Below are 23,156 nucleotides of genomic sequence, written 5' to 3' on the forward strand. Positions count from 1 at the left end.
GTGGGAACAGCGCTTGCGCCGCTCCCACACAGACCAAAACGAAGCTCGTTCACAGAGCGAAATCCGGCGCAATTTTCATGTGGACCGGAAGCTGCGGCCGGACAGTAAGATGACGACTTCTGGCCGCATGTTCAAGGAAGCAAAGGCGCAAGGAATAGGAGTGGAGGCGGCAGGAGCGTGTAAGTTATGCTCGTGTTTGTGATGTGTGTATTATATTCGTGTGATACTGTCTGCTGAGCACTGTATCTAATCCTCCTACACTGTGCAGTCGCTCAGAAAATGGCGGCACACCTTGTAGGAGGTTTGAAGACCTTGAAACCCTTCCTTCTCCTGGCACTAGCCAGAAGAAGGGAGGGGGGATTGTGTGAGGACACTAGAGGAGAATGTGTCTACCCCAAATTTGCAGCATAAAGCAATGAGGTTGCTTTACCACATTGACCATGCTGCAATTTTGGGAATTGCTCCCTCTAGTGACCAGCACATGGAAATGTTATAAATTAGAATCTAATTTATAATATTTCCTGACTTGTGAAAAAATTAAAACAATGTGTAATCACTTAAATACTAATTGTTTAACTAAAAAAAAATGAAAATAATTTCTAGAGACACACTCCCTTTAAGAAGTTATTTGTGACTCTATCCTTAAGTTCCGCAATTAAAAAGTGGACATGTAGATGGAAGGTGGTGTCAAGGACCATAGTCTGACGCTGTAGACATACATCATGTACAGGCAAAACTGTAACCGTATATGTGGAAGACACATCGGGTTAATTTGTGGCTATCACCAAATTATCTAATCACATGGTTGTCCCTTCAGATGATGAATCAAATCGGAGGGATCACATGGATAGAAGAGTGGATTGTGCCCTCAGGTGCGCATATTTGTAAGCAGCCCTTCAGGCTAAAGTTGGCATTGCATCCTATGATACTAACATGGCTCCAATGTATACAGGAATATAATGAGTCAGGGGTACCAAGGAATCCGGTTATTTTCACCTTTCATTCCATTAATTTAGTTACAGACGTCCTATCTGATGTGTCTGTCGACCAGATCAAATTAACATCCAGATCTATGGCTCTATCCACTGCTGGGAGGAGGGCCGTGTGGATAAAGCCTTGTCTAGCTGATGCCACATGTAAGGACAACCTATATAATATTGAGTTCGGACCAAGGTGCTTATTTGGGATGGAGCTGGATGAGTTTTGAATGAACTTTCTGACAAGAAGGGCAAGACCCTACCACAGGCTTTTAGAAGGAGAGGAAGAAGCTCGTTTCGTAGCTGGTCTCCCCCTAGATTTCACCGCAGAAAACATTGTGATGGATTCAGACAAATACCTCAGAGAGGAGGTTAATGAAGACGTGGGGCAAATAATTCCAAACCTGACATTTGACGCCAGGTTTCTAAGACATTCCCTTTCAGCCTGGGAAGAAATGACCTTAGACCCTTGGGTTCTATCCTTTATAAAGCATGGTTAATTTTTTCAGTTTGCGAGTCTTCCTTTAGGCCGCTATCTAGTAACACTGCGTCATTCAAGAGCAAAGCAATCCAATGTGCCATTCTCCCTCCTGGAACTAATATCTATGAAAGTCCTCACAGAGGAACCTCCTCAGGAAAGATCTCTAGGGGTCTATTCAAAAAGATTCTTAATCCCGAAACCATCAGGTAAATGGCGCATGATCGTCGATCTGTGCTAACTAAACAAAAGTTTTCTGAAAGAAAAAAAATGTTTTCGAATGGAAATAATTAATTTGGTACTTCCACTCCTCAAACAGTGGGATGTAATGGTGTCAATCAATCTAAGGGACGCTTATTTATATGTCCCTATAGTTCCATCACATCAGTGAACCCTCAGGGTATCCATTTTCTATCAGGGGTCCAGAAGACTCCCCCAATTTACGGCTCTCCTATTCGGATTTTGTTCACTTCTTTTGTTTTTGAAAAGGTAATATTGGTAAGGGTCACCTCTCTAAGAGAAGACGGTATTACCATAATTCCATACTTGGACAACTGGTTCCTCAAGGCAGAGTCGGATATCACTCTTCAGGGCCACCTTCATCAGTCTCTCTGTCTCAGAGTGTCTCTCCCTTAGTGTCGCCTGGAGAGGATCCATCTGGCTATCACCCTCCTTGAATCTGTGTAGAAAGTACCGCTCAGGACAATACGCAGAATTCTGGTCCTGATAAGCTCATCTATAGAGGCAGTAATTTGGGCCAGAAATCATTTAAGACCTCTTTACTTAGATTTCTTGGCCAAGTTGGAAAAGACTCTGGATGGGTCAAAAAAGTCAATGTTCTGGCAGATAAGTTGGGCAGAGGCTTAACCGTTCCAGAGTAATGGTTACTAAATCCAGAGATATTTTGCGAGATAACAGACCTTTGGGGAGTACCAGAGGTGGACTTAACGGCAACAAGATTCAGTGCCAAATGTCCAACATTTTGTTCCCTTTGCAGAGTGGACAATCCTATAGCAGTGGACACTTTGACCATACCATGGACATGCAATCTATCTTAAGTGCTCCTTTCAATCTCAAGGATTTAGAGGATTCTATGCAAAACCCAACTGGAAGAGTCGTCATTGATAATCATATACCTTACTGGCCCAGAACAGTCTTGTTCTTCCAACCGCTATTGAATTGAGGTCAATACCTGATACTTCCCAGGAGACAGGACGTGGTGTCCCAGGGCAACCAATGTTTTTCCATCCTCCTGAGACTCAGCTGACAGCCTGGAGGTCGATGAGGCCGTATTGATACCCATGAGGGTTATCTACTGGCCTACTTAACACTCAGCCATTTCTGAGGTTCGGAAACAAATAAATCATATGTCCGGTTCAAGAAGATTTTCATAGACTGGGGTGATGTGCGGAAGTTTTTGATCAATCCCCCTCCAAGATCTCTGCTCTTCAATTCTTAAATCACCTAGCTGCTTTATTTGCAGTCAGATTTGCTATTGACCCACTTGATAAGTAATTTTTAATGGCCAGATCAAAATTGAGACCCAGAATGCTAGAACCTGTAGCTCCATGGGACCCTCTGTTATGTCAAAAGTTTTTGTGGTTCAACCTTTGAACCTCTGGAGCTTTTAAGGTATCTTTTTTTTTGGCAATAACTTCGGCTAAGAGAGTAGGTGCACTACAAGCCTTGGGTTCAGAGGTACCATACTTTTTATTCCCAGATAAAGTTTCTGCCTTCCTTTTAGGTCCAAGATCCTATCCGTCACAAACATCAACCAGATTATTAATTTACCCGTTTTCTAAACTGATATCTCCTCAGAGGAATCTTTCCGTTGGGACCTTCTGGATCTATCACGTTGCCTAAAGTTTTATATCCCAAGAGCTTTTAAGTTTAGGAAGGAAGAGAATCTCTCAGTTTTTCTTCCGGGGTCCAACAAGATGAAGGCATCAAAGGCTTCTATATCACGCTGGATCAAACAAACTATATCTATAGCCTATGTCAACTCTGGTCTTTCTGTACCCTTAGGCATTAGGGCTCATTCTACCAGATCTGGAGCTACAAGTGTCGTTGAACGCTCCTGTGTGGCGATTGATCAAATATGTAATGTAGCGTCTTGGGCAACACCCAATACTTTCATTAGCCATTACAGGATACAAGGGAGATCCTCAGCACGTTTGGGTGGTAAATTATGAGGTCTGCGTTAAGTGCCCCTCCCTAAGGTTTGCTTGCTATATTCTATCTGTTGTGCTTCTGTAAGGGACACTTTGAATTAGAATGTAAATATGTTTTCTCTTAGTCTTGACAGCAGCACAAGGCTCCCTCCCTTAATAAAAATAGGGTCATTATATTGGGGTCATTATATAGGCTCAAATTTATAAAAAAAAATCTTATCCTATCGGTTCGCATGGCAGAAAATTCCCCATCTGTTGTGTAGCTGAGTGACTGAGGGAGAACAGATTTACATTCTAACTTTTTTTCCTTTTTGTATCCACTCCTGGCTTTGGCTTAAAAAATTGCAAAAAAATTTAGGCCTTAGCATTTGTCCCAACTTTTGAATCCCCAGTTGCGGGACATTATTAGTCCCTTTTCGCTGTGCCAACAAACCATCCCCAAAACACCCACTTTGGTGCATATTTGCATAAACTCCTCCCCTTCAAGGTCTGAGACGTTTGTGTGTGTTTTGGCCAGGTGACGGTATGTTTCGGAGGTCTGTATTATACTCGTGCATTTTTTATGCGGTTTTTGATCTGCAGGCAAAAGAAAAAACGACTCTTGTAAACTTAACCTTAGGCTGGAATGACACAAGTTTTTGATGCAGTTTTTGGAGCCAAAGCCAGAAGTGGACCCAACAGGAGAAAATAATTCTTTAAGTATCTACTCCTGCAAAAAAAACACTGCACCAAAAACTGCATGAAACCAGCGTGTGTGCATCTAGTCTTAGGCTATATTCACACAAGGCAGATAAGCTGCGTAAAAGTGTTCAAATCTCATCCACTTTGTTGCTGCTGATTTTCCGCAACAAAATCCGCCCCGCAGTATTTACGCTACGTGTGAACTTACACTTCGGGTGCATTTAGATGAGACATTTTTGGTCGCGCAGTAAAAAGGACATCAAAAATCACAAGTGTATAAATCAGACCCGTTCTCTGACAAAAATGTCTAAAAAGGTGCATTTGGATAAGACATTTTTCACCACGATTTGCCGCGATTTCCGGTGCGGTTTTTGCCTGTGTAGTTTAGTTTTTAAAGGTGAAACTTGGAAAATACATATGTTTAACCTGTAAAAACAGAATCGGAAACCGCAACAAACCACGGTAAAATCACGCGGCCAAAAACGTCTCATCTAAATGAAGACTTTTAAACATTTTTTTTAAAAGAAAGGACAGTAAAACACTTTCCTGCTATTACAAAAAATGCATAGACCACGTTCACACTTGCAGTTTTGAGCTCCGTTTTTTGAGCCACACACAGGAGGGGACACAAAAGAAAGGAGATGCATCAGTCTTTTCTTTATACCTTTCCTTCCTTTTAGATTCACTTCAGCCTTTGACAAAAAACTGAGCCAAAAACTGCACCAAAAACTGTGCGAATAAACCCATAAAAAAGGGGCAAAAATCAGTGGAAACGCCATGAAAACGACGCGTTGACAGTGCACGTAGGATCTATGTATCAGGAGGATTTTCCAGCATATATCGCGGTGTAAAGAAAATGGTGAAACTTTGTCCGTTTGCCAAAAGTAGGGAAAACGGTGACAAAAAAAGATTTAAAAACTATTACGAAAGTCGCTGCAAAAAACGACTCATGTAAATACAAGCGAAGTTGTAGAAGACCCTGTGACTTTTATTAGGGTACAGGACACGAGTCTTTTAATTTTTTTTGCAGCTTTCATAGCGATTTTTGTAATTGTGGCAAAAAATGGTTTAGGTATGATTACCAAAATGACGCCAAAAACACAATGTGGATTTCAAAGGGGAAATCTGCATCGGAAATCCGTGCGTTTACACGGATTTCTAGTTCATATGAGCAATCAAGTGCCTGAACTCCCCCAACTTTTGGGGTTTTACAGTTTATTCACACGGTGCGGTTGATATGCGTCCAAAAATACATAGGTAAACCGCGTCTGAAAGTACATGCGGTTTTACATTGCGTTAATTATTGTCATATCCCTGAGAAATCTATTGCTGAAGGTTTTACAGTTTCAACCCTGCATCTAAACTACGCCATGTGAATATACTCCAACTTCTCCCATCTTTGCCTGTCAATCACTTTTATCTTGACCTCCTTGTACTTGTGTCTTGGTTTCCACTAATGGGAGAAGTGCTCAGCTGAGAATAATGAGGTGTCAGGAGGAGAGACGACTATGTGATGGGTGGAGTATAAAGTTCTGCTCCATGTGGAGGTATGACTATGTGATGGGTGGAGTATAAAGTTCTGCTCCATGTGAAGGGATGACTATGTGATGGGTGGAGTATAAAGTTCTGCTCCATGTGAAGGTATGACTATGTGATGGGTGGAGTATAAAGTTCTGCTCCATGTGAAGGTGTGACTATGTGATGGGTGGAGTATAAAGTTCTGCTCCATGTGAAGGTATGACTATGTGATGGGTGGAGTATAAAGTTCTGCTCCATGTGAAGGTGTGACTATGTGATGGGTGGAGTATAAAGTTCTACTCCATGTGAAGGTGTGACTATGTGATGGGTGGAGTATAAAGTTCTGCTCCATGTGAAGGTATGACTATGTGATGGGTGGAGTATAAAGTTCTGCTCCATGTGAAGGTATGACTATGTGATGGGTGGAGTATAAAGTTCTGCTCCATGTGAAGGTATAACTATGTGATGCGTGGAGTGTAAAGTTCTTCTTCCTCCACTCTCTCCTTGTGTTACTTCTTCTGCAGTCAGGATGGAGCTGTGGAGTTGGTTGTTAGTGGTTCTTCTCTATGGGCCAGGGTTTAGCAGTTCCTTGGTTAGACACCAGCGCCAGTCAGACCCTAGGTGGTGGAATTATCAGCCTGGATGGGGATCTTCTAGAGGACTTGGACAACCTGTGTCTGGAGTGGGCCCTCCTAGGGGAAACCCTTGGTCTTCAGCTCAGACTGGATGGGGCTCCCGGTATGTGGGAGAATTCCAGCCACGACAGCTTACACAATCTCCAAACTCCCCTATCAGTGTGCAGTGCGGTGAGGACAGGCTGGTGGTGATGGTGACCAGAGACTTCTATGGGAATGGAAAGCTGGTGAAGCCCTCAGACCTGACCCTGGGTTCCTGCCGACCTGGACTGCAGACTACAGATACTACTGTGGTTTTTGCAAATGGCCTTCAAGAATGTGGGAGCAGCCTGGAGGTAAGTGGAGTAGTAACTTCAGTTTGTAAAACCATTTCTTCTGTTTCTTGTTTTACCTGATCATCATGTGGGAAATATATTTTGTATTATGTATGGTGGGACACATTAGGTGGAGTCTAGGTATAGAGCTGCTGTTCTGAAGGAGATTGTGCAATGTATTTTCTTGTCTTACTATTGTCAGTCCTACCTGTAACAGATATAGCAGAGCTGAATTTCTTTGGTGCTTTGTGCGCTATAGTCAATTTGGTATTCTTAATGCAGTGTTTGGGATATTCCTGTTTTTTTTGTAGAAAACTAGGCAAAGATCTGGTAGTCCGTAACCGAAAGCTGTTGCCATGCATAGGATATGGAGTTCTATTAGGCATCTGTCATCTTCCATCTCTGATCTGTAACTTTCTGCCAGATGGCAATTCATATAATGGTGTAGTACAAGGGAGCTTGTTTAATTCTTGTACATCTTGCTATTAAAGAGAACACCCACGCTTTTAGTATGAAGCTCCTCCAGATACCACCCTCCCATTCCCTGAAGCATAATCCAGTTGACTAATCTTGTGATGTCTTGTTTAAGATGACCTCTGACTGGCTGATCTACACGTCCAACTTGCGCTACACCCCCACTTCCTCCAGCAATGTGCCAATTATTAGGTCTAACTCTGCTGTTGTTCCCATCCAGTGTTACTACCCAAGGTGAGTCAATACCAGTAGGCTGTCTCTACAGGCATTTGTTTTTGAGAGCTTAAACTAGTAAGGTTCCTTGGAAAAGTGGGACACTCTCTCTTAAAAGTTAATTTGGCTCAGTGGTCCATGATATCCTTCAGAATGGTCTAGTAAGTAAATGCCCCCCTAATACTCTTCCTAACACTTCATGGAGGTCAATGCTGTTGTCCCCTAAGTGACTGGTTCAGGGAAACTGAGTAAAGCTGACAATACACGTGACTTAGCTTCTGGCCAGACGAAATTTCCGCCATCTTCACGTACGCCCACTTGGCCGAGCTTGCAATTTTTCTGTTCCGGGAGACACTTTTGATAGAAGTTTGACTTCTTTGTTGCAATAGGGCGAAGATCTACTGACATTGGAGTGGTCTTCAAGAGGTCATAAGGGAAGGTAAATTTGAGATTTGACTTGCCTAAACAAGGTTGGAAACTGTTAACCATTTAAATATGGATCCATGGGTGTAATGGTCATCTGTAGTTGATTTACCTTGTATGGTTGTCCAATTTTTCTTGTGTTGTTTTTTTTTGTTTTTTTTTTAAGTAGTTGGGTCTTTAACTTCAAGCAGCTAGTCTCCATTTCATGACAATTTAGTGCAAAGGCCCACCGGATATGTTCAAAGTACTCCGTTCTAGTAAATCTGTTTAACAACTTCTTTCAACCTCTCTAGACATGGCAATGTGAGCAGCAATGCAGTCAAGCCAACATGGATTCCATTCAGTACCACGGTGACCACAGAAGAGCGGCTGGTCTTCTCCTTGCGTCTAATGACTGGTAAGCCTCTTTCCAGCAGTAGGATCGTGGTGCAGAGACTCCTGACCTATGCTAATACCCCAGTATTTTATCTTCAGCGGACTGGAATGCTCCCAGTTCATCACTGGTCTTCCAGCTTGGTGACATGTTCTACATTGAAGCCACTTTGGATGTTCAGAACCATGTCCCGATGACCCTGTTTGTCGACAGCTGTGTGGCCACCATTACTCCAGACGTGACCTCCAATCCCCGTTATGAGATTATCTCCAACAATGGGTGAGTTTCTATCAACAATACTGTACTAATCCTCAAGGGGCCCATTATCTAAACCAACTCTGTCCTACAGGTGCTTGATGGATGGTATGCAAGAAGATTCCTCTTCAGTATTTGTCTCCCCAAAACCACAAGCTGAGAATCTTCGCTTCATGGTTGATGCCTTCAGGTTCACGGACAGTGATGTATCTACGGTGAGGGCTTTTACTTAAACCACATTGTGCCAGCATGTAACTTCTTATTCAGGATTAAATTAACATGACCGCCATTACAAAAAATGGCCCCACAGAATGTTTACTTCAATGGAGTCCTGCTGCAATACCAAAGGGGCTGAATTATTACTATACACAACTGGTGAACATGTGTAGAACTTATTTTCCATGCTTGGTCTTTGAGGAGGGGCCCATGATCATGGACCATTTTGTCCGCCTATAAAAGTTTGTAACTTCCTCTAATTTTATCCTGTAGTGTTTATCGGAATTTGAGTATGTGACCTAAATCCCTAAAATGTAATGAGAATTAGTATATAAAGTGGTACTATGAAAGTGGGAGGATATGAGGATTAAGTATTAGGTCTTTTACAGTTAATGTCAAAGTGGTCACTTGTCTGTTGTCCTAGATCTATATCACATGTTCTCTGAGAGCTGCTGACCTCAAGCAGACCCCTGATCCGGTGAACAAGGCCTGCTCCTACAACAAGGCTACTAGCAGGTAAGACTACATACAAAGGGTGTGTGTCTTTGCTCCACAACACCTGATGTTGTCTTGGACTACAATGGTATGTATTTAAAGGTGTTAAATCTTGGTCTGTTTTAGTTGGTCACCTGTGGAAGGATCAAGTGGGATCTGCCAGTGCTGCACCACCAGGAACTGTGCTACAGCTTCAGGACAGAGAATGACATGGGGCTCCTCACTTGGAAGATTTAGAGGATTTGGGAAGAGAGATGTTGGTGAGTTCATTGTCCTTAGACCTCCCTAATTAGAATGAAGTACCAAGATGTTGGACTATGCATTGGATTGGGCACTAGCTGAATGTGCTGTGAAACTGAGGTGCATGATATATGCCTGAGCTTTAGTCATAATTTTATTTTTTTGGTTATTAAGGCGGAATCTTGCTGGTGCCGAACTAGCATAAACCTAATTAATTATGTTATAACCTATTTTTGTCACAAATATTTAAAAGTGTGTAAGACTATCATTGTTTGGTAGAGTACGTTCTCCTAGACCTCCTATGCTAATTTTTTGTGTTTGGCTAGACTAGTGGTGTCCAACCTGGTGCAGGTATTAAGGCTTAGATGCAAGAGTATGCCAAGGTTTTGTAATAGTTGATGACCACTGTTGTACATGATATTGGTCTCAGTATAGATCTCTAAACATATTATTGTTGTGATTGCTTATTGGTCTACAATTCTTTGTTCCACCAGATTCTCCTGTAGAGAAACGTGGTCTGGCCACACTGGCTCCTCTTCTAGTGACTGGAGACAAGCCTGACCAGATCTCCGGAGCAAGAAATGCCCAAGCTTCCAAAATGACAGCAGGACATAAACCTCTACAGCTGTGGGTGCTGGTGGCCATCGGGTCTGTCAGTTCTGTAGTTGTTGCCGTCGCTCTTACAATGTTCGGAAAACGTCTTCTAGAGATTTTCCCGCAAAGACTCTGCATAGAAATAAACTGTTTGGTTAATTCTTGTTTTTTTCTTGGGTCTTTAAAGTGTCCAACTGTATTCAAATGAGTAATTTGCCTCTGTGGTATGGCGGTATTCATACACGTTGACTGCATTCTCTATCCGGTGTTGAGGTTGAGTAAGCCTGGCTAGCAACCTCTTAAAATACAGTAGGTTGGTTTTTGCACATTCCTGTTGTATGAATTAATAACATGTCTCCCATAGGCTCATACTGCATGTTGCTATGGAGGAAGTTAGACTTTTTCATTCATATGGAATCTATAAAAAAACAAACTGACCTCTCCTATTTGCAGATCAAGTGAGCTTTGCTGTTCAGACTGAGACAGTTATCCGAGTCATCTCCTTAGTTGGTAGTTAATGACTGCTCTATTGTACTGCTGGAAGCCTAGATTAGGATTGAGTGTAACGGTATACACTATGCATAGATAAGGCTCTGTATGTAGCTCCCTGTCACTTTGATTAAGGGGCTGTACTGAACTTCCTGCTGACTAAGGCCTCTTAGTCCATAATTACGGACCCGTTCCTCTCTATGGCCGGACACCTTCCTGTGTATATATTCGGCCGTAGAAAGCTTCTCTAAGAAAAATATATATATATATATATAAAGAAATACCACAGCACTCCGATGGTTCCAAAAGTATGTGATTTATTCAGTCAACAGCGGCAACGTTTCCGTCCTGCTATAGGACCTATTTCATGCTTGAAAAAGGTCCTATAGCAGGACGGAAACGTTGCAGCTGTTGACTGAATAAATCACATACTTTTTGGAACCATCGGAGTGCTGTGGGATTTCTTTAGTTTATGTTTTATAATCCACGGATCTGGATTACCTGCTTGCACCATCTCCGTGTTGGAATCTGTCGCAGAGTGCTGCTTTTCTCTACCTATAGATAAATATATATGTAGAGATCTGGTGACTGTGCTGGCCACTCCATTACAGATAGAATACCAGCTGCCGGCTTCTTCCCTAAATAGTTCTTGAATAATTTGGAGGTGTGCTTTGGGTCATTGTCCTGTTGTAGGATGAAATTGGCTCCAATCAAGCGCTGTCCACAGGGTATGGCATGGTGTTGCAAAATGGAGTGATAGCCTTCCTTATTCAAAATCCCTTTTACCTTGTACAAATCTCCCACTTTACCAGCACCAAAGCAACCCCAGACCATCACATGACCTCCACCATGCTTGACAGATGGCGTCAGGCACTCTTCCAGCATCCTTTCAGTTGTTCTGCGTCTCACAAATGTTCTTCTGTGTGATCCAAACACCTCAAACTTCGATTTGTCTGTCCATAACACTTTTTTCCAATTTTCCTCTGTCAAATGTCTGTGTGCTTTTGTCCATATTAATCTTTTCCTTTTATTAGCCAGTCTCAGATATGGCTTTTTCTTTGCCACTCTGCCCTGAAGGCCAGCATCCCGGAGTCGCCTCTTCACTGTAGACGTTGACACTGGTGTTTTGCGGGTACTATTTAATGAAGCTGCCAGTTGAGGACCTGTGAGGCGTCTATTTCTCAAACTAGAGACTCTAATGTACTTGTCTTGTTGCTCAGTTGTGCAGCGGGGCCTCCCACTTCTCTTTCTACTCTGGTTAGAGCCTGTTTGTGCTGTCCTCTGAAGGGAGTAGTACACACCGTTGTAGGAAATATTCAGTTTCTTGGCAATTTCTCGCATGGAATAGCCTTCATTTCTAAGAACAAGAATAGACTGTCGAGTTTCACATGAAAGCTCTCTTTTTCTAGCCATTTGGAGAGTTTAATCGAACCCACAAATGTAATGCTCCAGATTCTGAACTAGCTCAAAGGAAGGTCAGTTTTATAGCTCCTCTAAACAGCAAAACTGTTTACAGCGGTGCTAACATAATTGCACAAGGGTTTCAAGTGTTTTCTAATCATCCATTAGCCTTCTAACACAGTTAGCAAACACAATGTACCATTAGAACACTGGAGTGATGGTTGCTGGAAATGGGCCTCTATACACCTATGTAGATATTGCATTAAAAACCAGACGTTTGCAGCTAGAATAGTCATTTAGCACATTAACAATGTATAGAGTGTATTTCTGATAAATTTAATGTTATCTTCATTGAAAAAAAACCTGCTTTTCTTTCAAAAATAAGGAAATTTCTAAGTGACCCTAAACTTTTGTGTGTGTGTGTGTGTGTGTGTGTGTGTGTGTGTGTGTGTGTGTGTATATATTTATATACACACTCACACTCGCTGTGAGTGGATAAGAGGGCTAACATCGGATCAACCATCAGTTTTTTTTATGGCTGTTTTGTATCAATGTGTCTCAAAATTTGAATCCATTTCCCGGACGTCTGACCATTTTTCACCGACATTTGCCTTCCATTTTTCATGGACCTAAAAAAAAAAAAATTATGAATTTTTTTCGTTAGAGTTTTCTCTGTAGCAGCCACCTGAAAACACCAGTGTCCATGTAGATAGTAACACAATACGAGTGAAGTCAATGGGTCCGTGAAAATCACGCGCAGCACACGGAAACACTTCTGGGTGACGCGTGTGATTCGCGCAACAGCAGTAAAAACTATACATGAAAACAGAAAAACACCACGTGCTACAAACATACAAACAGAGTGTCATAATGATGGCGGCTGCGCGAAAATCACGCAGCCACGCATCATACGTTGCTGACACACGGAGCTGTTATGGACCTTTTGCGCTGGAAAAACGCACACACTTGTGTGAATCCGGTCTAATTTTGCTTTCGCCGTCTCTTTAAAAAAATATATATGGGAACCACACAAAGAACAATAACAACCTGCCGTGGACGCGGTTCATGGTTCGTGGTTTTTGGCGTGATATTCTGTGTATAAAAAAAACCAATATTAAAATGCAGAGATTTTCTGTCACGCTGTTATTTGTGGCGCGGCGGCGGCGTCTTGATGGTATATTTTGCTGTATGATGGTCGGTCACGGCTGGCGGTATTAGGAGGGTATTTACCGCCACGTCCTTGGGATGGGCGACATACGGGTTTTCATTGGCCGCTGTTTAAGGTCATTTAGAGTTTTGATATTTTGATCAGATTAACAAAATGTTAGTTAATTAATCTAATTAATAAAGCTGCGCCCCCCCCCCGGGTCACCCCCACATTCACAGAAGCCGAGTGTCGGAGGGTAATTATTCGGGGGTTATTTCATTATCTGGACACCAGTTGGTTATAAGTTTTCATATGCAGACAGCCCCAGAAGTAGAGCAATGGAAGAGAGGACATGTGACCTGCACAAACCAATCAGGAAGCTGCTTTCAATTTCCAAGAGGCTGCGAGAAAATAAGAGCTAATTAGTTGCCATGGCGCCCAACGCTTTTCTCCTGCACTTCCCACGACCGATATAGAGAAGCTCCTGTTACACCAGTAAATATGTATATTTTATCATCATCATCAATATGGCTGTTATTATTATAACATACTAGAACTAGTGCTGGCAAAAAGGGGGTGGAGTTAAGCACAGCAACCAATCAGAATACAGCTTTCATGTCCTACACTGCACTGAAAACATGAAACATGAAATGTGATTGGTTGCTACAGGCAACACAGCCATTTTGTTTCCCACAATTCTCCTGGGCCCCAGTGTGACATCACAATGCATCTGGGGGGATTTTGCATGCTTTGTGTTGTTTACAGTTCGGCTCCGATCATCATATTTTCATATTTGCCGAGGAATCAAGACCGAATATATGAAGCTCCGCCTCCCCGAACGTCTATTATTCGCAGCCGCCGGCGCAGAAGGAGGAGCCGCACTTTATTGTATCAACATTAGGTAGAATAACACGAACACCCCACATACAAAATATATTAACACCGCCAGACTATCCTCTTACTACAGACCCCAGACCAGACTATCCTCTTACTACAGACCCCAGACCAGACTATCCTCTTACTACAGACCCCAGACCAGACTATCCTCTTACTACAGACCCCAGACCAGACTATCCTCTTACTACAAACCTCAGACCAGACTATTCTCTTACTACAGACCTCAGACCAGACTATTCTCTTACTACAGACCTCAGACCAGACTATCTTCTTACTACAGACCCCAGACCAGACTATCCTCTTACTACAGACCCCAGACCAGACTATCCTCTTACTACAGACCCCCGACCAGACTATCCTCTTACTACAGAGCCCAGACCAGACTATCCTCTTACTACAGACCCCAGACCAGACTATCCTCTTACTACAGACCCCAGACCAGACTATCCTCTTACTACAGACCCCAGACCAGACTATCCTCTTACTATATACTGCAGAGAACATTCTCCTAAAGACCCCAAACCAGACTCCACCAAATAAAGACCCCAGACAAGACTATCCTCCTAATACAAACTGCAGACAAGACCATCCATAAATACAGACCCTAGACCAGACTACTTTATAATACAGACCTCAGACTAGACTACCCTTAGGCCTTATTAACATGAAAGTGTTATACGTCCGTGATACGCGCCTGATTTTCACGCGTACCGCAGGGACCTATGTTAGTGAATGGGGCCGCTGAGACTGTCAGTGATTTTCACACAGCGTATGTGCGCTGCCTAAAACTCACGACATGTCCTATACTTGCCCATGTTTCACGCAGCACGCACCCATTGAAGTCAATGGGTGCGTGCAAATCGCGCATGGAAGCACTTCTGGATGACGCACGTGATTCGCGCTACAGCTGGTAAAGAAGAGAAGGGAAATATAAAATCCCCTCCTTCTTTACTGTGTCGTCACATAAAAAGGGAGTGTCATTATGATGCCGGCTGCGCGAAAATCACGCAGCCACGCACCATATACAGATGCCACACGGACCTTCTGCACGCGCAAAACACAGCGTTTTTTGCACACGCAATACGCACACATTCGTGTGAATAAGGTCTTAATTACAGACCCCAGATCAGATAATCCCTCTAATACAATCTACAGACCAGACTATCCCTAGAACCTAGACCAGACTACTTCTTAATACAGACCCAAGACCAGACTACCCTCAGAAAAACAAACCACAGACCAGACTCTCCCTTAACAAAGGCCACTGACCATACTCCCCCTAAATAAAGACTCCTCCAATTTCCAATGCTCTGGCCAGGGGATTTCATACCTTAAAGCCCACGGCATCACTGTGTATATATGGACAGTGACATTCGGGGCTTCTTCAGGAGAAAAATCCCCGACCACGGATTCCGACATCTTCAAGCTCCTAACATTAATATCCATATGTAGACAATGACGTCAGGAAACTTTCAATAGCGGAGTCCCTGGTCAGAGCGTTGCCGCTGCTCTAGTCGGGAATTCCAGCATATTGAAGCTCCTGACGCCACTGTCCATTTATGAACAGTGACGTCATGGACTGCTTCAGGAGCGAAATTTCCGGCCAGAGCACTGCCGATGCTCTGGCTGGAAATGTTGCCATCTTTAAGCTCCTGACATCACTGCCCATATATGGATAGTGTTGTTATGGATTCGTCCTGGAGCGAAAACCCCAGCCAGAGCGTTGCCTCTGCTATGGCTGGGGATTCTGGTATCTTAATGCTCCTGATGTCATTGTCCAGATATGGATGATGACGTCATGGACTTTTTCTGGTGCGGAATGTCTGGCCAGAGCTTTTCTGACACTTTTACAGGGTGTTCTGACATCTTAAAGCTCCTGGCATCACTGTCCATATATGGACAGTGATGTCATGGACTACTTCAGGAGCGGAATCTCCGACCAGAGCATTGCCGATACTCTGGCTTTGATTCCGGCATCTTAAAGCTCCTGATGTCACTGTCCATATGTGGACATGGATGTCATGGATTCTACCAATAGATGAATTTCCAGCTAGAGAGTTGATAACGCTCTGGCCGGGGATTCCAGCTCCTTAAAGCTTCGTTCTAACGATACTGGTGATATATGGACAGTGACGTCAGGGACTCTACAGTATTGAAAATCCCGGCCAGAGCGTTGCCGTCTAAAGCGGAATCCCTAGTCAGAGTGTTGCCGCCGCTCTGGCTGGTGATTCCGGCATCTTAAAGCTCCTGACATCACTGTCCATTAATGGACAGTGACATCAGGAGCTCTGTCAGGAGCGGAATTCCTTTCCAGAGCGTTGACGACGATATGGCTGAGGAATTTGGCATCCTAAAGCTCCTGAGATTACTCTCCATATATGGACAGTAACGTCAGGGACTCCTTCAGGAGCGGAATTCCTGGCAAGAGCGTCTTAAAGCTTCTGATGTCATTGTCCATATATGCAAACCTGACGGTAAGAGCAGCACAGCAGAGCTAGACCACGCAAGGGTCAATTGGTTGCAAGCCTCCAGGTATACGACTTGTAAATCCTTCAAACATAGGTATAGCAAGGAAAAGAGGCAGCACTCCAAATTGAAAGTATCCAAAAGCAGTTTTTATTCACCCATATTTATAAGGGTGTGACGTTTCAGCTGCTCAATGCTTGACAAAGGGTGCATTGAGCAGCTAAAACTGTGTGTTGCTTCTTTTCCTTGCTATACCTATTGTCTATAAATGGATAGTGAGGTCAGGGGCTCTACCAGGAGCGGAATTCCCGGCCAAAGCGCTACCGATGCTTTATCAGAGAATTTCCACATCTTAAAGCTCCTGACATCACTGTCCATATATGGACAGTGACGTGAGGGGCTACTCCAGCAGCAGAATCCCCAGACAGAGTATTGCTGCTGCTCTGGCTGGGATTACGGATTTTTGGAGCTCCATTAATAAGCAGTGACATCAGGGGCTCTATCAGGAGCGGAATTCCTTTCCAGAGTGTTTCCGACGATCTGGCCGAGGAATTTGGCATACTAAAGCTCCTGACATCACTCTATATATGGATAGTGACATAAGGAGCAACTCCTGGAGCAGAATCTCTGGCCAGAGCGTTGCCGTCTCTCTGGCCAGGTATTCCGGCTACTTAAAGCTTATAACTTCACTGTCCATATATGTACAGTGACGTCAGGGGCACCTCCTGTAAGGAAATCTCTGGCCAGAGCGTTGCCGTCTCTTTTGCCAGAAATTCTGGCTTCTTAAAGCTCCTGACTTCACTGTCCATATATATACAGTGACGTCAGTGACTTAATAGTAGCCGAATTCCCGAACAGAGCATTGCCGACGCTCTGGCCGAGGATTTTGTCATCTTAAATCTAGCTAGAATGATGCTGCCACTCTGGCTAGGATTCCTGGCATCTTAAACCTGCTGACGTCACAGTCCATTAATGGACAGTAACATCAGGGGCTCTATCAGGAGCGGAATTCCTGGCCAGTGCGTTGCCGAGGAATTTGGCATCCTAAAGCTCCTAATATCACTCCATACATGGGCAGTGACGTCAGGGGCACTTCCTGGAGCTGAATCTCTGGCCAGAGCATTGCCGTCCCTCGGGCCAGGGATTCCGGTTTCTTAAAGCTCCTGACTTCACTGTGCATATATGCACAGTGACAGCAGGGGCACCTCCTGTAAGGAAATCTCTGTCTAGAGTGTTGCTGTCTCTCTTGCCAGGGATTCTGGCTTCTTAAAGCTCCAGACTTCACTGTCCATATATGTACAGTGACATCAGGGACTTAATAGTAGCAGAATTCTCGGCCACAGCATTGTCAACGCTCTGGCCAAGGATTTCGGCATCTTAAAGCTCCTGACATCACTGTCCACTGTATGAACAGTGACGTCAGGGACTCTTCCAGGAGCGGAATCCCTAGCCAGAATGATGCCGTCGCTGTGGCTGGGATTTCGGCTTATTGAAGCTCCTGACATCACTGTCCATATATGGACAGTGACGTCTTGGACTATTTTAGGAGCGGAATCACTGGCGGGAGCTTTGCCGATGCTCTGGCTGGGGATTCCGGCATCTTAAAGCTCCTGACGTCACTGTGCATTAATGGACAGTGACATCAGGGGCTCTATCAGGAGCGAAATTCCTGGCCAGTGCTTTGCCGACTATCTGGCAGAGGAATTCAACATCCTAAAGCTCCTGACATCACTCTCCATGTATGGACAGTGATGTCAGGGACTCTATCAGAAGCGGAGTCCCCAGCCAAAGCGTTGTTGTCGCTCTGGCAGGGATTCCAGCTTCTTGAAGCTCCTGACGTCACTGTTCATATTTGGACAGTGATGTCATGGACTCCTTTAGGAGCGAAATCTCCGGCCAGAGGTTTGCCTATGATCTGGCTGGGGATTCCGGCGTCTTAAAGCTCCTGATGTCACTGTCCATTAATGAACAGTGACATCGGGGGCTCTATCAGGAGCAGAATTCCTTTCCAGAGCGTTGTCGACGATCTGGCAGAGGAATTCGGCATCCTAAAGCTCCTGACATCACTGTCCATATATGGACAGTGACATCAGGAACTCCTCCAGGAGTGGATTTCATGGCAAGAGCATCGCCGCCGCTCTGGATGGGGATTCCGGTTTCTTAAAGCTTCTGACGTCTTTGTCCATTATGGACAGTGTAGTCAGGGGCTTTATCAGAAGCGGAATTACCGGCCAGAATGCTGCCGGCACTCTGGCTGAGGATTTTGCTGTCTTAAAGCTCCTGACGTCACTCTCGCATACATGGATAGTGATGTCAGGGACGCCTTCAGGAGCGGAATCTCCGGCAAGAGAGTTGCTCACGCTCTGGCCGTGGAATTTTTTTTTTTTTAAGCTCCTAACTTCATTGTTTTTATATGAACAGTGACGGAATGGGAGTTCCCAAGACAGGATTTTCCAGCCAGAGTGCTTGCGATGCTATTGCCGGGGACTCCATAACTGAAAGCCCCGGACATCACTTTCCATGTATGAACAGTGACTTCATGGACTTAAACTGGCTCATCGCTTAAAGTAGTGCTGTGCCCGGTGAGTTTGGGGGACATATCCCACTGTATATCTATACATTGGGATACGCTGCTGCCTTCTGTCGGAGGTATACTACGGGACTCCACCTGACGTATGCCTTTGAGGGAAGGAAAACACATGATGTGAATAGGCCCTAATATAAATGTTAATACTGAACTATAATATAATGGTGAGACATTAGTATTTATATTCTATTACTTCACTATAATATAAATACTAAGGCCCAGATTTACTAATACAGACTTTTCATACGTCACTTTTCTGACAGAAGAGCCCTGGAGCAAGATGTGGCAAATTTACTAAAAAGGCGTCTCCCTACAGGTGTGATGTGCGCTACAATCTGAAATCTCTGCCAGCTACGGGTTGCTGTCTATTTTTACTATAATTTACGTCAATATCTTGCATAAATTAATGTAAATTTGTTGGCCAGGGTTGGCCCTGCCCCTTCTTGCTAAGCCACACCCAATTTTTTGAATGTGGGAAGAGCTATACCTCACTATATTATAATGTCTAGTACCGCACTATAATATATACACTAGTACCTCACTATAATATATACACTAGTACCTCACTATAATATATACACTAGTACCTCACTATATTATATACACTAGTACCTCACTATATTATATACACTAGTACCTCACTATAATATATACACTAGTACCTCACTATATTATAATGTCTAGTACCGCACTATAATATATACACTAGTACCTCACTATATTATATACACTAATACCGCACTATAATATATACACTAGTACCGCACTATAATATATACACTAGTACCTCACTATAATATATACACTAGCACCTCACTATATTATATACACTAATACCTCACTATAATATATACACTAGTACCTCACTATAATATATACACTAGTACCTCACTATATTATAATGTCTAGTACCGCACTATAATATATACACTAGTACCTCACTATATTATATACACTAATACCTCACTATATTATATACACTAATACCGCACTATAATATATACACTAGTACCTCACTATAATATATACACTAGTACCTCACTATATTATAATGTCTAGTACCGCACTATAATATATATACACTAGTACCTCACTATAATATATACACTAGTACCTCACTATAATATATACACTAGTACCTCACTATAATATATACACTAGTACCTCACTATAATATACACACTAGCACCTCACTATAATATATACACTAGTACCTCACTATAATATATACACTAGTACCTCACTATATTATAATGTCTAGTACCGCACTATAATATATACACTAATACCTCACTATAATATATACACTAGTACCTCACTATAACATACACACTAGTACCTCACTATAATATATACACTAGTACCTCACTATAATATATACACTAGTACCTCACTATTATATATACACTAATACCTCACTATTATATACACACTAATACCTCACTATAATATACACACTAGTACCTCACTATATTATACACACTAGTACCTCACTATAATATATACACTAGTACCTCACTATAATATATACACTAGTACCTCACTATAATATATACACTAATACCTCACTATAATATACACACTAATACCTCACTATATTATATACACTAGTACCTCACTATAATATATACACTAGTACCTCACTATAATATATACACTAATACCTCACTATAATATATACACTAGTACCTCACTATATTATATACACTAGTACCTCACTATAATATATACACTAATACCTCACTATAATATATACACTAGTACCTCACTATACTATATACACTAGTACCTCACTATAATATATACACTAGTACCTCACCATTATATATACACTAGTACCTCACTATACTATATACACTAGTACCTCACTATATTATAATCTCTAATACTTCATTATAATATATAATTAGTACCTCACTATAATATATACACTAGTACCTCACTATAATATATACACTAGTACCTCACTATATTATAATCTCTAATACTTCATTATAATATATAATTAGTACCTCACTATAATATATACACTAGTACCTCACTATAATATATACACTAATACCTCACTATAATATATACACTAGTACCTCACTATAATATATACACTAGTACCTCACTATAATATATACACTAATACCTCACCATTATATAACACAGTTACACAGGTCAGGACATCCACAACCACTCACAGTCCTTAGTAACCAGCAGTCAGGGTGATAGATCTAGGACAGACGATCCTGTATCACATCTAGTAATAGTATTAGCGGCTTTGATCCAGGGTTTATAACTGATCGCCATTTTCTGGGGTCAAGAAGGAATTTTCCCCCTGTGATACTAATTGGCCAAACGTGTCCAGGGTTTTTTGCCTTCTTCTGGATCAACAGCTTTAGGTGTAGGGATGTCCTTCACATGAATAATATACATATAAAATACATATAATAAAATGACTCTTCTTCCATATAACAAGTCTCCTGTGTCCTTATTCTCAGCATGTGGTGGAGTTTAGTATCTAGCCGAGCTTTCAGGGCTTTGTGGTAAAGTGTTTTCATATATAGATCACTATTAAAAACAAATCTAATATTTTATTATATCTGCTTCTCGCACATTGATCGTGGCTGTTATCACACAGTTATTGGGCAGGGGGGGTGATATTCAGCAGAATAAAGAGGTCTATGAAAGTCTTTATCGCTGTGGGAAGCTGAGGGCGGCTGCTCATTTCTCTGCAGATACCTATGTGGTGTTATACAATGTCCATTCACATTTAAGGGGTTGTGCAGGATTAGAAATACATGGCTGCTATCATAAAAAACAGCGCCATACAAGTCCACAGGTTCATTGTGGTATTGCAGTAAATAGAGTATTCACTTCAATAGAGCTGAGCTGCAATACCAGACACAACCCATGGACAAGTGTGGCACTGTTTCTGGAACAAAGTAGGCAAGTTTTGCTCTCCTCTCTGGCTCATAGATGGCAATGTCTTAAAGGGGTTGTTCGGGCATGGACAGGTTTTTCATACTGATGACCTGCCTCAGGATAGGTCATCAGTATATGATCGGTGAGGCTCAGACACCTGGACCCCGCACTGATCAGTTGCTCCGGCTGATTCCCAGCTAAACAAGAAAACCCCTTTATGGGCTCAGAAAATAACAGACAAGGTAACTGTACATCTATCTGTTCATGGTCAGTGGCATACATACAATAGAGGAGACACCATAACAAAAGACCATTATGGGCTCCCCATTGCTGTGCCAGGTTATGCCACCCGGGACAGTAGGGCCAGGTTCTTGTTTCCTTCACGCTCTTTCAAAGATCCTTGAGCCAATTCTCTACCTTTTTGTTTGGTTACAAGGTAGTTTGTCTGTAGAGTGGAGTCCAGCAGAGGTTCCTTCACCAACTAGCCAAAGGGATTACCTAGAGCGCCATAGGAGCCGCATTGTCTACGATATGTATGACCTTAGTCCATTAAAGGGGTTTTCTAGTTTAGAAAAACATTTTTGAATCACCATATTAGAGAATTTTGTATTCCGGATCCTCATCTCCTGACCAGAGTGGAGAAAGTCTACAAAGAGCGCCCCTCACTGTGGAGGACCAAACACATTCATACATTACACAGACAGTCTAGTCATATCAATGAGTCCTGTGTAATGTTTATTTACTGCAAGGGAACTGGACATTTCATACTGGATTCCCTCATAGATTAAGCTGATGGCTGGAGGTCCCAGAAGTAGGACACCCTCCGATCAGATGAAAGTCTAGGGAAGAATTCTAACAAAAAGAAATTATGCAAAAAAATAAAAGTTTTTAAAGCAGTTCTCCACTTTGGACGATCCCTACGTGTTAGAAGGGTCCCATGACAATAAGCCGATTGTAAAATGTCCCCCTGCTGAGAACCCAAACAATCAGATGTCTGTTGGGTTACCTGGTAGTTAGTGTATAATTTCCCTGCAGCGCCCCCACAGGGAGTATTAAGCATTGTACAGTGCCCATTCATATCAATGTGTTGTCTGTGTAATACAGGACAGTTCCTCCGGAGCGAGAGACTTTGTAACCGCTCTCCAGTCTGGTCATGGGATGGGGAACCTGAACATAGGACCACTCTCTATTAAAACAGA

At 42.7% G+C, this 23,156-nt stretch overlaps 1 protein-coding gene across 1 annotated transcript; it reads left to right on the top strand.

Annotated features, from left to right (window-relative positions):
- Positions 1 to 6,354: 6,354 nt before the first annotated feature.
- On the top strand, positions 6,355 to 10,265 carry LOC142750599 (zona pellucida sperm-binding protein 3-like). Its single transcript, XM_075859597.1, has 8 exons — positions 6,355 to 6,795; positions 7,364 to 7,482; positions 8,178 to 8,281; positions 8,359 to 8,536; positions 8,607 to 8,727; positions 9,153 to 9,244; positions 9,350 to 9,483; positions 9,958 to 10,265. Exons 1-8 carry the CDS (start codon positions 6,355 to 6,357, stop codon positions 10,263 to 10,265), a joined length of 1,497 nt encoding a protein of 498 aa, XP_075715712.1.
- The last annotated feature ends 12,891 nt before the right edge of the window (positions 10,266 to 23,156 follow it).

The sequence above is a fragment of the Rhinoderma darwinii genome, chromosome 3 (genome assembly GCF_050947455.1).
Source record: "Rhinoderma darwinii isolate aRhiDar2 chromosome 3, aRhiDar2.hap1, whole genome shotgun sequence".
In the NCBI taxonomy this organism is placed as follows: domain Eukaryota; kingdom Metazoa; phylum Chordata; class Amphibia; order Anura; family Rhinodermatidae; genus Rhinoderma; species Rhinoderma darwinii.